The sequence below is a fragment of the Nelusetta ayraudi genome, unplaced genomic scaffold, assembly GCF_046127955.1.
Source record: "Nelusetta ayraudi isolate G7.1 ecotype Tasmania unplaced genomic scaffold, CSIRO-AGI_Nayr_v1 ptg000084l, whole genome shotgun sequence".
In the NCBI taxonomy this organism is placed as follows: Eukaryota; Metazoa; Chordata; class Actinopteri; order Tetraodontiformes; family Monacanthidae; genus Nelusetta; species Nelusetta ayraudi.
This window is the reverse complement of record NW_027466134.1, coordinates 2,140,582-2,155,898: the sequence shown is the minus strand read 5'-3', so window position 1 is coordinate 2,155,898 and position 15,317 is coordinate 2,140,582. Positions and strand designations below refer to the sequence as shown.

Below are 15,317 nucleotides of genomic sequence, written 5' to 3'. Positions count from 1 at the left end.
CCCCGCCCCCCTTCACCTCCTCCCCTCCTCCCTTTCCTCTTACACACACACACACACACACACACACACACACACACACAGAGAGAGCAACGTGTAAACCATCACAAATTCTTCTCGTAATTCGATGTTTATTCAGTAGTTTATTGCAACCAACCGACAGCAGGTGTAAGCAGCAAGGCAGGACACTTTGACTGGAAGATGAGACAATATCGATGAACATGGATTGCATGTAGGAGTTGGTGGTAGGAGGGTGGGGTGCGTCGATATGCACAAAATGAGCGAAAGTGAAAGGGTAAGGATCAATAGCCAGGCGATAAGCTGGCTAGCTTCGAAATCATTAACAGAAGAACAGAGGAAGAGGAGGCATCACTTCTGTTCACTGACCCATTAACTTGGACTGAAATGATAAACCACTTGAAGAAATATATTAGATAAGTCATAAAATAGCTGTATTGTTTTCCCAGTCTTTTAAGAGTCATTTCAACAAATAGTTAAATACTGTGAAGCTTCAAAGACACATATTTTTGTTGTAACGCAAAATACACATTTTCTACATTTTGATTCATTTCAACTCATTTTGATTTTCTTCTATGAGTTGGGTCACCAAAACACTCCAACCATCTGCTCCTGCTCCGGCCCACTGTCACGTTTTAGAACACATTGTGGCCCACCAGTCAAAAAGTTTGCCCAGCCCTGCTTTAGAATGGTGCAAATTTCATGCATTGATATAAAAAATAAAAAAAAGTTGTGTTTTTTACTCTGTTCATTAGAAACTAGTCCTGTTCGTACAGCATTATCAACATGTATTACATTATATTTTCCATGTCTAAAAATTCACTCTTCTTTATTAGCAGCTAATTGGAGGTTTAATCGCATTTTATTTAATTCCTGAAGAAACCCAGCCGGCAACGAATGTTTTCCTGCAACATATGACCCCGCGAGGAAGCCCCGGCGCGGATAATCTGCGCGTAGCGCGGAGGTGTAACATATTTACACAATGTGTCATGATTGTCACCTATGCAAATCAGCAGCGGTGGCATCGGAAATGGACTGTACCAACCAACGGGGGGAGCTACAGCTGGTGGATGGAGCTCGGCGGGTCTTATGGCTTGAAAAAAAAAAAATAATAATAATAACTTGGTTTTCTCAGAATAAATATGATATTTTACATTTTAACACAACATGTAAAAGAAAATTGAAAAAAAAAATATTTATAAAAGAGGCGAGTTTGTGTGTGCATGCGGCCATATTCTGTTTCCCCGCTCTCCCCCGGTGAACACCCCTCCGCCGGGAGCCGCCGAGTCCGAGCGTATGGTAGCGACTGTCATCCTACTCGCCCGCCCCGGTTCCAGGAGAGGAGAAGTTGGTGGAAAGGGGGGGATGTGACTGCGATGATGGCGCTGCAGCTGAAGAACGGGGATGCGGCGTACTACCAGAGTGCAGAATACTGCAGACATTACACTTCTGCGCCTGTCAGCTACGGTGGAAGTAGCCATTATCTCAACCGACTGCCAGGTAAGGAGACCCCCCCCCCTCCCCCCTCAAACACGCACACACCTCCTGCCCATCCTCATGACACTCAGCGGTCCTCATTTGCGCCAGCAATGTGCGGGGAAGGAGGAAAAATCTCATCCGAGAAATTCGCAGATGTTCCACAGCGGTGGGGGAGACGTAGCTGATGAATCCTGGTTGCATGGGCTCTGCTGTTATCACCATCAGCGGCAGCGGCAGCAGCAGCAGCATCATCATGTCATTTAATAGGGTCGCAACATCCATCACCGTGTTCCAGTGTGCGGATGCTGCAATGCAATCAAAGGTTGTCGAGCCTCGCTGTGAATGGTCTCTGGTGCTGGAGAGAAGCTCTGCCTCGTCAGGGTCTGAGGGTCTGAACTAGTTTGACATGCACGGCTGTTTTTATTTTTGTTGTTGTTGTTGTTGTTGTTTTTTACAATGCTGTGATAAGATGTTCACTGTCATCCCTGGCAAGTGAAAGAAGACAAACTGAGTAATTACTCCTCTGCACAGTTGGGAATGATCATGTTGGCAATTACACAGCAAGTGGCTCCTTTCTGCACCTGTACAACCCGTGCCAAGAGAGCTTTTCTTCTCTCCCACCCATCTTTTGTCTCTTTTCTCTGGAAACACAGGCCATCTCATGTCTCATGTTACGCAGCCTCAGAGATGAATGAAGCAGATTTGCCGCATGAGACCGATCAGCCCACCTGGTAATATTTCTTCCGCTGACACAGAGTTCACAGCGAGGGTGACTGCGTGCACTCAGTCTTGTGCAAGTGACTGTGAATGAATTGAAAGTACATTACCAACACGGGGTGATGAATTCGGCGATCAACAGTGCAATTGACTCTGCGATTTTTGTCAGTTTTGAATTTTTCAAGTTTTCCAGTCAAGTTTAAGCATTGTTAGTTCGTAATCAGCTTCTCTGTGGCTTCAGTGGCTAACCATAAATGGAATAGCTGAACATACTCACTATTCAATAAGGGACGAGTGATAACAATAAGGTAGGCACAAAAGGTATAGGAGTGAAGGTGAAGCGGCGCAGACACAGTGAAGGTGACAACTCCGAGTCCCTGAAAGAGAGCGCGCCGTATGATGGAATTAGAGACGTCAGGGCTTCTGAGTTATATATAAGAGCAAAGGAAGGAGTACAGTGAACAATGCCCAGCCAAGCAGACGGAATATGTGCAGGAGGCATGTGCTCCTCCGTGCTCCATAATTTATATGACACAACACAGTATGGCAAGTAAAAAAAGAAACGAACAGAGCGTGGACACTTGGCCTATATAGAGATCCTCAGTGGGGGGGCCATTAGATGGTCCAGCTTCAGGACAGGAAGCTCGTTGTGTCTCCGTTGGTCCGCAGCCAGCGACAACAAGAACAGCGGTCAGAAGCTACAAAAGGCTGTGAACCTCTGAAGGAGTGAACAACCTCCGATGTAGTTTTGCTTTTCTCGAGATTGTGGTGTCATAGGTTGGCTGTTACGTTTTACTTCCCGTCTCTTCAGGAGTTTGGGAATTAGTCGGCCTTAAACTGACTTGCGAATACAGTTATGCCGACAAAAATCTATGCAAATGAACTTACCTTTAATCGCTCATTTGGCAACGAATTTAATATGATAGAGGAAATTCATTTTCTATTTAACGTTAACAAATGGGGTCAAATTGATTAATTTTTCAGTATTTTGTCAACGCCTGCTTTCATCTTTTGTGCACATGAGGAGTAATATTCCATTACATGTGATAATGCAGTTAGCTTATGCCAGTCGAAGGAGACAAATAATTCAGAGGCCTGTCCCTACACCTGAATCTATGCATTTGCTGTGAACGTTTGTGCAGTATGTGCTGCAGCTGTGCGGAGAGCTTCTTATGGGCCTAGATTTGTGTCTCTGAGGAGGAGGGCAATGCTGCCCTTGACCTTTCTAGCACGCAATAAAACAAAGGTAGCTAGGGAGAAAGGAGGAACAAACGGCAGCTTTTTCTGAATTGTTCAGCACCAGTCCTCTCATAAGTGCTGTATGTGCACTATGTGCAACAATACTGGGGCCAGCTACCATGGTGCTGACTTAAGAACTATTTGTAATCGCATTTTATGCCTGTTTCTGGCGATAGAAGGGTCTTATTTTCCTCTCATTCTCTCTCACCTTCTTATTCGGAAAATGGATCTGACTGCAGTATTTCTGCTTTTAAATTGTTTTCTTTCATTCAAAATCACAGGTCATTGTGATCAAAATAACCATCATTAATGTTCAATAATGGTCAATCATCCCTGTTAATATCAGAAGTTTTTATTTTGCCAAGTTCTACAAAAATATCCTCACTATTAAAATGTCAACATACGAAAGTAACGCCTGCCAAATGAATTTGTTGTAAATATGTGTTTTGTGTATGTAATCAAATGTGGTGTTTCAGCCATGATAATTTAGCGCCTGCATCAAAAATTTTGGGTTACACACACTGAACTGAACAAGCATCTAATGGCGGGAGTTTTTACTTATTACACTGTGGTTGTCACATGAGGTCATATCCCCCCATGTGCAAACAAACAACGTTCATGCATGAAGTGCAATGGCTGCGCACTGAGCACATTATCCCTGTATTCCTTGGTGACACAATTTAGTCTCTGTTACAAGCGGTGCCAAGATAAACTCAGCTGTGCCCCGGTGGGGCTGGAGAGGTGGGGGCCTCGCATCAAGGAAGTGGCGTTTCTGTTGTGAAGTCATTCAAGGAACAAATTGAAAAGTTAATTTACTAAAGCAAAGCTGTGTAGATTGGCATTTGCTCCGCAACTGAACTGCCTCAGTTTTGTGAACTGGCAAATGGAAAACAGTCTTTCTTTGCAATCTGCAAGATTCAGACGCTTTCTAAACTGTACCTTTGTTTTGTATATAACAAAGGTATATACAAAACATACAAAAAAAAAAAAAAAAATATATATATATATATATATATATATACATATATATATGTATATATATATATATATATATATATATATATATATATATATATATACATACATATATATATATATATACATATATATATATATATATATATATATATATATAAATATATATATATATATATATATATACATACATATATATATATATATATATATATATATATATATATATATATATATATATATATATGTATATATAATATGTTTTTGGGATCCAGTGTTATCAGCTGCTCTTTTTGATCATGTGAGGAAGGAGGCACAAACAAAAAGTTGTATTTTCTTGAGCATGTAATTTGACAGCATATGCAAAGATGATGGTGATTGATGGTGATGATGCCTTACAGCAGCACGGACGCCTTGTTTTAATGTGAATGTTGCTGCTCTTAGTCGATACTGCGCTATTTTTTTTTTCCTTTCAGTGAGCAACCTGCTCTTAGCCTTTGGCTTTATAATGGACAGATGTGCACTTGGTAGCATTACTGCTTCAAAACACCTTTATGATTGAAACAAGCAGCATTTTCAGCACCACAAGCAAGTAGACAGCTCCTCTCCTCTGTGGTGCTGTTTTTTGGGGGGCTTTATTTTAAATGTAGCTCCTACGATCCCTTCTAGCTTTTCTTTTTCACCTTTACCTCGGAACAATACCACGGCAACCCACTCGAGTGTGAACTAACAGATTCCCGGTTATTCAACCTGACCTAATTAACGTGTGCAACTGGGCGTGTCTTGTCATAGGAACGAACAAACACTTGGGCTGTTCATGATGGCTTGCTCCGGCTTTAACTACCCTCCTCCCGCCACGGGGTGAGGCTTCATTATGCCGAGGCCTGCTGTGCCAAGCAAGATTGAAAGGTGTTCATAAGACGGCTGCGGATTTTATGACTCACAATATGCAGTATTTCATTTGTCGTCAAGGCCTGGGCAGTGAATTTTCAGGATTGCTGCATTCCCACGTCGTCGGTGAAGAAGTTTGAGTCCTTGAAGCACAACAGCCCCCTTTATTTATCTCATTGTTGTGCTTTCAAGAGGCTTTGTCCTCCTTTTTGTCTACTTTTGGTGCTTTTTGCTATTTTTGCCATCACGTTTCCGCAACTTGCTTTGAAGTGTGACTTGTTCTCAGTACTTTGTGTCAATAAGTTGCATTTGAGATTCTGTTGGACATCTCAGTCTGTCTACTGCTTTTTAAAGAAAATGTAAATTAGTATCACTTCTCCCTATATGTCACAGTACAACAAATGACAATAGGTTGTGTGCTCGTACATAACGTGAAGTTATGTGATGTATGAGGTTGGCAACGCTGTTGAATCATCCACAATCTCATTCTGCTTGCCTGGCGTAGCTCCCTCCTGAGGTCAGCCGGGCCAGGTGACAGGCAGCCACTCAGGCTGGAGGGACAGCCAGGCTGTAAGCAGCAGTCGGAAACATAAACACTTGGGAAGTTATTTTGGGCCCGTGAATCATCATGACCATTGGTGTCGAATTGGATTCCGGATAAAAGTTTCCAGCGCAGTGAGTTTTGACACAGCTGTGGCCTATAACTGACTTGGCAATACAGTTGAGGCCAACAATGTTAGCACCCCTTATATGATTATAAGACAAACTCCATGGAAATGACCATTGACATGAAGTGTTTATGGTGAAAGGGCAAAAATGAGACATTCAACATGATTCACCTCCTGGCCATTAATAGTCAATAGTGAGCCACAACTGAACACAACCTCTGAGAGTAGTTCTATACTAGGTAGGCACAAGTCTCCTTTTTGGTTTCGACCCATTCTTCCATTGCAAATCGTTCCAGCTGGTCCAAACTGTGTGGTTTCAAAGCATGGCCATTCACTTTGAGCCCGTGCCACAGACTTTCAATATGATTGAGGTCTGGGCTTTGTGCAGGCCGCTAGGACCTTGGTTTTGGTATCCTTCAGGAACTGTTGAACTAATTTAGATTGATTTCAATTTCTCTATGCTTTGGGTAATCATCTTGTTGGAAGATCCAGCGACCACCAATAACTAGACTATGAGCAGATTTCTGAATGTCATCCCTTAAAATTTCAGCATAATTTTCTTTTTACATGATGCCATGCACCAAAACATGTCTCCCTGTGCCTGAGGCTGCAAAATAGCCCCACGGCACAATGCTCTCAACCCAGTGTTAAACTGCGAACAGTGTGTTGTTCGGGTTAAAGGCGTCTCTCCCTTTCTTTACCAAACATAAGCTCAGTCAGTTTCAGTTTAGTACCATCAGACCAAAGCACACAGTTCCAGAACTCATCTTTACTTTTCAAAAAAAAAAAAAACTCATTGTGGCTTTGATGAGCTACTCTTTGAGTAAAGGGGTTCTTCTGGAACGATGGACCTGAAGCCCACCATGATGGAGAGCCTTCACAACTGTGTCCCTTAAACAGCCTGGTCAGCAACAATCATCTTGGCAGATGTCCAGGGCTTCTTGCTGACATCTCTGACTATTTTCCTCTCTGGAGTTTTGAGACTGATTTCCTTTGTCTTTGACATGGTGAGTACAGGTAGTCCCTCTCAATAGCTGCGTTTCCATTACCCTTAGAATTGAGCAAAACCTAAATATCGCAATAAAAAACTTGGTAACTGAAACACCTAAACTTCAAAAAACCTCTCAAATATTGCTAAAAGGTTGTGACTCATTGAACCGTGTAAGGCCACCTCCACGGTTCAATGGCATCACACAGCTCATTAAACGTATCCTGGGTCATCGTGGAGAGCTGATTGGTTAATTAGTTGTGTGTGTTGTGTTATTGACCACACGTCATGGGGGCACACACACACACACACACATACACACACACACACACACACACACACACACACACACACACAATCAGCCTATTCAAGCAGCAGCACTTCAAGCTATGATCTCTTCTGATTGCGACGACTTGGTGATTTTATTTTCGCAAGTGCGTGCATATATACTGTACACATACATGATGTCCCATGATGTAGCATGACTGCTGCAGGCGCCACAGGCTCAGCCTCATCGCCCTGATGTCCACTGTAGTGTGAAGCTTCCCTGTCTGAGAATGTGTTTCTATTTTCCCTTCCCTTTTACATCTCTCCTGCCTCAGGGCGGCGAGAAGTGAATGTCTTCTCTTAATGCCACTGTACATACAGTCTTTGGACTTCGACCAAGTTCCTTTTTCCATATTTGTGAGGCGGTCTCGCAAAAGTCAGCTTGCATTAATTGCCTGTAATGTCTGAGCGTCGCTAATGTAGTGTGTCTTTACTTAACAGCCATGGAGGCGTTATGTTGTTTTCTGTTTGTCTTTTTCTTTGGCTCCTCCTGTTATGGAGGCACCAAACGGTGATGCGTTTGTACATTTTATATGCTCTTCCGTGATGAAAAAGTAATTTTGCTGAAGTAATTTTAGTTTTTTTTTTCTTAAGCATTTGAGTCATTTTTTGCCAGAGATTTCATAAGATAATTTTTTTAGAACCCAATATGGCCCACCAGTCAAAAAGTTTGCCCACCCCTGGCTTAGGGCTTCTTATGCCTGGAAAAAAGATTCACATATATTTAGGGAAAGTATTTGCACAGAAGAAAAAAAAAGCCCACTCACATGTGTATGTGCCTCCTTCATCCGCTGTCATCCAGGATCAGTTTCAGCCCAGCAGGGGATCTCTTTGACTTACAACCCTCTGGTGTCGACAGGGCCGGACGCCATGCTGAAGCCGCCACTGAGCCTCTTCACTCACCCCCCCCAGCAGCCGTTCCACCACCTGGACTCCCTCCACCAGCTGGGGCCCCCGCCCATGGCGCCGGCACAGCCTCTGGGCCCGCCGCCCTTAGCCCCCCAAGCCCAAGCAATCGGACCCCCGACGATGGTCCCGGTCCAGGCGCTGGGCCCCCCCGCCTTGACCGCGGCTCATGCGCTGAGGCCCCCGCCCATGACCCCACCACATGGCCTGGGCCCTCCGCCCATGGCCCCGGCTCAGCCTCTGAGGCTCCCCATCCCCACCATGGCGCACGCCTTGGGGCCGCCGCCGCCGCTGGATCACGCTCAAGCAACAGTGCCTATGCCTCCGACCATAAACTTCGGCCAGCCGCTGGGGCCGCCGCCCCTCAACCCCGCCCACGCTCTGGTACCCCCGCCGCCGCTGGCCGGCCAGTTCCCCCTGCCTCCCAGCCCCCTGTCCTCCCCTCCCGCCCCCGGACCCGACCCGTCGCAGATGCCCCCGCGGGGGGTCCCTCCTCCTCCTCCTCTCCAGCCGGCTCTGGTCCCTGTCCCGGTGCCGTGCCTCGTCCCGGGTCCCGGCGCCGGCGCCGAGCAGCCCAAGGACGAGGGCTCTCCTCTGGGTGCGGACGAGCAGGAGGACTCCCTGGGGCTTGGGGAGCTGTGCAAGCCGCTCTACTGTAAGCTCTGCAACGTCACTCTCAACTCGGCCCAGCAGGCGCAAGCTCACTATCAGGTCGGCTGAACACACACGCACATACCTGAATGATGTTCATTGTGTCTTCATAAAAAATATATATAAATATATATATTTCAGTTGCATGCACGCTGAGCAACTGAAAGAGCTTTTATGTCTTCGAAAATATATATCTTAACTTATCTTCGTGCAAAGATAACATCTAAAATAGTCCTGTGTCTGTTATTGAAGAAAAATACTAACAACGCAAAGTAAATGTCTCAAAGCAAACCCTTCTTAAGGTCGACCAAACAGCTGCTCTCAACTCTCCTCGCAGGGGAAGAACCACAGTAAAAAGCTGAGGAACTTCTACGCCGGCAGCCAGCAGCCACCGGCCATCAGGATCCCCGAAGCTCTGGAGGCGGCGGGCCAGACGGCGCTGAGCTCAGGATCCAGCGACGGTGACGCAGGCAGGCAGGTCAGTGTCTGCGCTTAGCAACCTCGGGGGTGGGGGGGCTCACATCTTACCTAAATTCTGGGGTTTTTTGTTTGCTTTTTTTTCCCGTCTGAGCAAGTGGGCGTAATGCTGCTGAAGCATCGCCGGTCGGCTGGTGGAGGTCACATCCCTGTGAGGTGGTGGGAGAGAAGTGCACAGTCACTCTCCCTTCATTTGCACAAAAGCAGATTCCTCTGCTGGGGGGCAGGGGGCTTGGTTGAAATGTTTTTGAAAAGCAAGTGAAGCATAAATGTAGGTTTTTAAAAAAAAAAACATGTGCATAATAATATGTGAGCTTCATCAGCGTTTCTCAACTGGTGGGTTGCAGAGCTGTTTTGATTGAGTCGCAGCTCCGTGGGCTGTTTCACCCTTTTGTTAAGGGATTTTAAAATACTGTATGTAGATGTTTATAGAGAAAATGTCGGGCATTTACAGTGTGTTGCAGGGCAAACAATCAATTCAATAATTTCAATAATGTATTCACTAGACTGGATAGAAAGTAGGCTTACATTTTTTTTTTCTTCATGGAATAAACTTGAGCTCTGTGGAGTAAATATGGGTCTCAATTTCATGATAAGGAAAAAAATGTGGGTCCTGAGACTCCACCTGTTGAAAACTACTGGGCTTCATAGCATCATGAATGCGGCATGTATTAGGAACACATGCACACACACGCACGCACACACACACACTGACAAGGGGATAAGACAAAGTGAACATTTATGAATATTTATAACTGCAGATCCCTCATTATTGTGTTTTGTCTGGTTGCCACTGTTCTCTTTCCCTCTCTCACACCCCCCACCCCCACCTCCGCCCACTTACATCCCCCTGTTCTCCTCTATTGCTCCCCGTCCCTCCGTCCGTTCCACCCACAAGAGTACTCTGCGTTACCAGTAAACAAACAAATTCATTCAACGGGTGGATCTTGACAGTCACTTCTTTATTTTAATTATTATCGGACTCTCTATGCGCCTGTCATTAACTAATTGCTGATGACTGTGCAGCTGAGAAACTGTACTTCCGTCTGGATAAATAAACTATCTATCTATCTATCTATCTATCTATCTATCCATCTATCTATCTATCTATCTATCTACGTTACAAATACATTGCTGCTTATCACTACTGCCGCACAGGACATGGGGAAATAAAAAATGATATACAATAAAATACATAAACCTCAGCATTTGTGCAGGAGACCGTTAACATTGTTCCACTTTGAGACATGTATGAGTGTGAAATAAAAATAAAGGCTTGAGAATGTGGTGCGAGGAGATAAGGCACTGGTGTTGATGCCTTTGAACAGTTGAATTAAGTCGATCCTGTTTGTTCCCCTATCTGGCTCTCGCCACACTCGCACGCCACTACTTTGTGTTCTGCGTGGCCCGCAGGCGCTGTATAAAGGGGCCACCCGGGTCATCTTGGCCACAGAGAACGACTACTGCAAGCTGTGCGACGCCTCCTTCAGTTCGCTGGCGGTGGCGCAGGCCCACTATCAGGGCAAGAACCACGCTAAGAAGCTGCGGCTCGCCGAGGCCCAACAGAACTCCACTAACAAGTAGGTTCAGATACGGAGAGGGATTCACGCTGTGAACGTTTGAGAAGATGTAAAAAAAATATATGCATAAAATTGTAAATATTTGTAAATATTTGTAAGTAAGTGTGTAATATTTGGAGAATTTGAAGAAGAAACAGCAACATCAAATGGGTAACTTTTAGATTGCAGTATTTTTCCCTCTCCTTCCCCCTCCTGAGCTTGCCAGTGAGCTACAGTGGCCTGCGCACCCAAACCTGGATTGCTCGTCCACCTCCTTCTTAGTTGGTTTATTTAAAGACGCAGGTGCTCACCCTAATTACAAAATGTGCTGCCAGGTGGGCTGGACTGTCCACACCAGGCTTCCTTAGAAATATGGCTGTGCAAGATGGCAGCTAACTAGGACCAAGACCCTTGCAAGAACTGTTCTACCAAAAAAAACAAAAGCAAAATACTTTTATTGTACTGCGATTATACACTTTAATTAATGTATTTATGGGCAGTATATTAATCTTTTACCAATCTGAAAATCAAAAATCAAGCCGAATATTACACACTAGACCTTTAATAAAAAGGTTATTTATTATCAGCGTACACGCAAAACATAAATCGACAGGGTTTTTTTTCTCTCCTATTTGTGTGTGTATCAGCGAGGGCGGCAGTGAAGCAGCACCCAGAAGAAACAGGAAGGAAGGCAGCGAGTACAGGCTGGTGAAGAACCGCCGCAGCCCACAGCTACAGGCCGCCATGGCAGGTAAAAATATTCACTAAAAGCAGCTCTGATACTTACACACTTGGCGAAATACACTGGCATTTCCTTTTTAGCTGTAAATGTTTGATCTGAACCCAATAGGACTGCAAATGTATTGGCAATGTGTCGAGAACACTTTACAGGCCAGTTCGAAAATCCCAATTTCCTACTACAAGCCTGTATGGGTTCATTGAAGAAGCTGAGCGTCGGTAAAGCAAAGCAAAACAAAGCAAAACAAAAATGGTTTAACAGTTGAATGGTGTGCATTAATCTTTCCCTCGAGTTCAGTGTTTCTCAACTGGTGGGTCAGGAACCACAGAAGACTCCACCGGTTGAGAACCACTGCTCTTCCTAGCGGCTCCTGTTTCTGTTAGCTCGGACGAAATCCCACAGTGCCAAAGTTATTCAGCAAAGGGAACATTTTGCACAAGCGTGAGGTCTGCTGTTGTGGTTGAATTTGTTTTGTTGGCATGAGATGGAATCCAGAATGCTACCTGAAAGTCATGCGTGCAAGCGGTTTCGCTGTGCAGAATCCAGTTATTAACCCCGGTGACTGACAGCATTGCGGCACAGTCCCCGGGGGCGCAGGGAAGGAAAAAAAATACTTTTTTTCACAACGTGTCACGATATGGCGGTGAAACGCTGCAGCTGGCGAGATACGGGAACAGGTTCAACAGCAAAATAAAACATTACACTTCTAAGATTTGGCAGCCAGATGTGACTGCTGGCGTCCCATGGTAAATTTATTCCTTTTCTTTTCTTTGTTTTCTCCATTTTTCCACAGAGAAAAACAGTAGCGCCTCTTTTTTGTGGATCATAAAGGGATGAATCATAGAGTAAAAGCACCCCACCCAACCCCCCGCTCCAACCCGGTTTCACCTCATCTCTCTTTCTTCCTTCTCTCGCACAGTCACTGCACTATTCTGCTGATTTAATCAGTTTTTTTCGTTCTTTTTTTTTGATGGACAAACCCTAAAATAGCTGCACTCTTTTCTGGTCGAGCCTTTACGCTGTCTTTTTAGCTCTCTCTCTGTCTCCCACTTGTTTTTCTGCTCTGGTAAGAAAGAAGGACGAAACACACCGAAAGGCAAAAACGCCATGTAGTTCACGCTGATGTGAACAGCTGCATGTCGCTGGAACTGAGACAAACGTTGTAAAAGCTTCAAATGACAGCAATTGTTGTCTGAAGCAAAAGCAGGTTATAATTTTAAAAGCACTCAAAGTCTTAAAACATGAGGTTTAATCCTCATGTTTTTGCCCGAAAATATATTTCGCTCAAACCACAGTTGGAAAGACGCTCATTCATCTTCTCTGAAAATCTGCTCTGGTGTTTTGTAGGAATGAATCCAATAGTTGTGGGATATTAAGCCTGACCAATTGGCAGACCAGCACAACCATTCATGCGGCCAAATGCCACTGCCAAATGCTGGCTGGTTTGAATTTAATAAATAATCATAATCTGCTTCTCTCTGGGTGTACATTCAATATTGATCTGACAGAAAATCAGATATACAGTAAGCTCTTGGTATGCACATGGGGTTGGGAATTATTTTATATCGGATGCAAAGATATTTAAAAAAAAATTGTTTCTTCCCTTCTGCTGCCATTCTGCAACCAAACACCACATGCGACTCCAACCTGTTTGTCGGGATATTCAGTCAACCAAAGCCTGACTTTTGTTGCTCAGTCAGTTACATCCACCTCTTTCTCTTCCACGCCGTCTGTCTCTGGTTCCTTCTCCCCACGCCAGGGCCGTACTACAACCCGAGACCGAGGCAACGCATCCCTCGGGACCTGGCCATGTGCGTGACTCCCAGCGGACAGTTCTACTGCTCCATGTGCAACTGCGGAGCCGAGCAGGAGACGGACTTCAGGCAGCATTTGGAGAGCAAGCAGCATAAGGCCAAAGTGTCAGAGCTGAGGTACCGTCATGAGATGGAGAACCTCGGCTACAGCTAAGAGACCCGTGGGTGGGTGGGAGGTGGGGGGGAGGAGGAGGAGGAGGAGGAAGAGGAGGAGGGGGATTTGGTGGCGCAGTGGAGAAAATGCTGCACCTTCATCGGAGGCGTTCGTATGAAAGGATTATGGCTGAGAGATTCTGCTACATTAAATCTTCTTAATTTTGAATTATATATTAATGATGTATTATATGAAGCTAAAGGCAGATATCTCTGATATAGGTAATACTCTAAAAATTACACATAGTGAAGTGCTCTCTTTGTACTATAATTTTCTTTGACCGGCCAACCTCTGTTTCACTGTCTAAAGTCAACTTAGGGACTTGTAGTGGGTTGCATTCTGACTCAGGATATTCTTGCATGGTGATGCGATCAAAATATGGGACTTCTGAAAAAAAAATATTTTTTTTTTTGCCTTTTTTTTTGGTTTATGTGTTACGGAAAGCGTATTGCATTTACTGGAAAAGAAAAATTTAGGCACCTTATCTCATAATTACGAGATCAGATGTCAGTCTGGAAATCATTTTTAATTTGTGGGCAATGATGGCGCTATTGCAGTTAATCAGCTGTTACTCCCTTCTCGGTTTGAGACACTGGGAAATACTTGCATTTCTTAAAACTGAGGATAGTATTAATGTTAGTATGTCAATGCTGCGCAGCTACAGAAACGCGTTGCGAGATCCTTTTCTTGTAATTATGAGATAAGGTGCACAACTTTCTTTTGTCCAGTGAATGCAATGCGCTTCTGTAATGTGTGAATCTTCGCCATAGCTATTTGCCACTGGGCTGGTGGCGGATCACACAGCTGAGGCAAATGAATCAGAAAAATAGTGATGCAATCCAGATTGCCACTTTCTAACTTTGGAACAAAGCACAAACGAGGAGCTCCCCGCACTAAACTAGCAGTGACAGGTGATCTGCCTTTTCTCGGCCTCCCGTGGCAGTCCACTGGTGTGTGTTTGAGGCTTGGAGGCTTTGCGTAGCCTTGCTCGTGCCTTTGTCTGTTGAGGGGCAGGCTTAAAGTCTTGAGCTTTAGCCAGCTATTTTGGACGTGCTGTTGAATTCAGTGTACCGTGCTGATGTTTTGTTTTTTTTTCTAAGACGTGTCGTCAAAACCATACAGATCCGATGTAAATATCCTCAAATGGCGTTGTACATGTAAATACGGAATCGTTTGAGAGTGATATCGACCCTTTGGTTCATGTTAGCCGAGCGTATTTTGTAAATACTAAACTATAATGTGAGCTGTTGCTGAGAATCATTTGCCGAGTGTGTGTGTGTGTGTGTGTGTGTGTGTGTGTGTGTGTAGGAAATGTCCGCCTATCACTTTTTTTGTCCTTTGGTACAGTAACTGTGGCAACATGTCTGCACATCTAAAGCAGTGTGTCTTCTTTCTGACTGTGATCAAGAGGATTAAGGGCTTGTTCCCACGCAGGGAAAACCCTGACGTTCAGATGAACAGGCAAGTTGTAAAACTTATCTCGTGTAGCCCGAGAGCATTTAACTCCACATTCTAATTAGCTTGCAAACAGCAGAAGTGTTTGCAAGTAGAAAGTGTTGATGTGTCTGGTTGTGAGACATGTCAGATTTATTCTCCAAATCAATTTTGGGACCTGGAGCGGACTTGAGCAGGCTTTACCGCAGAGGAAAACAGCCGTAGATGAGTTTGTGTGTGTGTGTGTGTGTGTGTGTGTGTGTGTGTGTGTGTGTGTGTGTGCG

The 15,317-nt window shown here is 44.6% G+C and overlaps 1 protein-coding gene across 2 annotated transcripts; it reads left to right on the top strand.

Annotated features, from left to right (window-relative positions):
• The first annotated feature begins 1,330 nt into the window (after positions 1-1,330).
• zmat3 (zinc finger, matrin-type 3) lies at positions 1,331-14,031 on the top strand. 2 transcript variants are annotated; one of them, XM_076045504.1, is made up of 7 exons: positions 1,331-1,515; positions 8,159-8,916; positions 9,194-9,334; positions 10,747-10,913; positions 11,540-11,643; positions 13,391-13,621; positions 13,654-14,031. In XM_076045504.1, exons 1-6 carry the CDS (start codon positions 1,392-1,394, stop codon positions 13,597-13,599), a joined length of 1,503 nt encoding a protein of 500 aa, XP_075901619.1. In that variant the 5' UTR covers positions 1,331-1,391; the 3' UTR covers positions 13,600-13,621; positions 13,654-14,031. The 2 variants fall into 2 exon arrangements, with proteins under 2 accessions (XP_075901619.1, XP_075901620.1); XM_076045505.1 differs by lacking the exon at positions 1,331-1,515 and adding an exon at positions 6,607-6,991 and having other exon boundaries at positions 13,654-14,030.
• Positions 14,032-15,317: the final 1,286 nt, after the last annotated feature.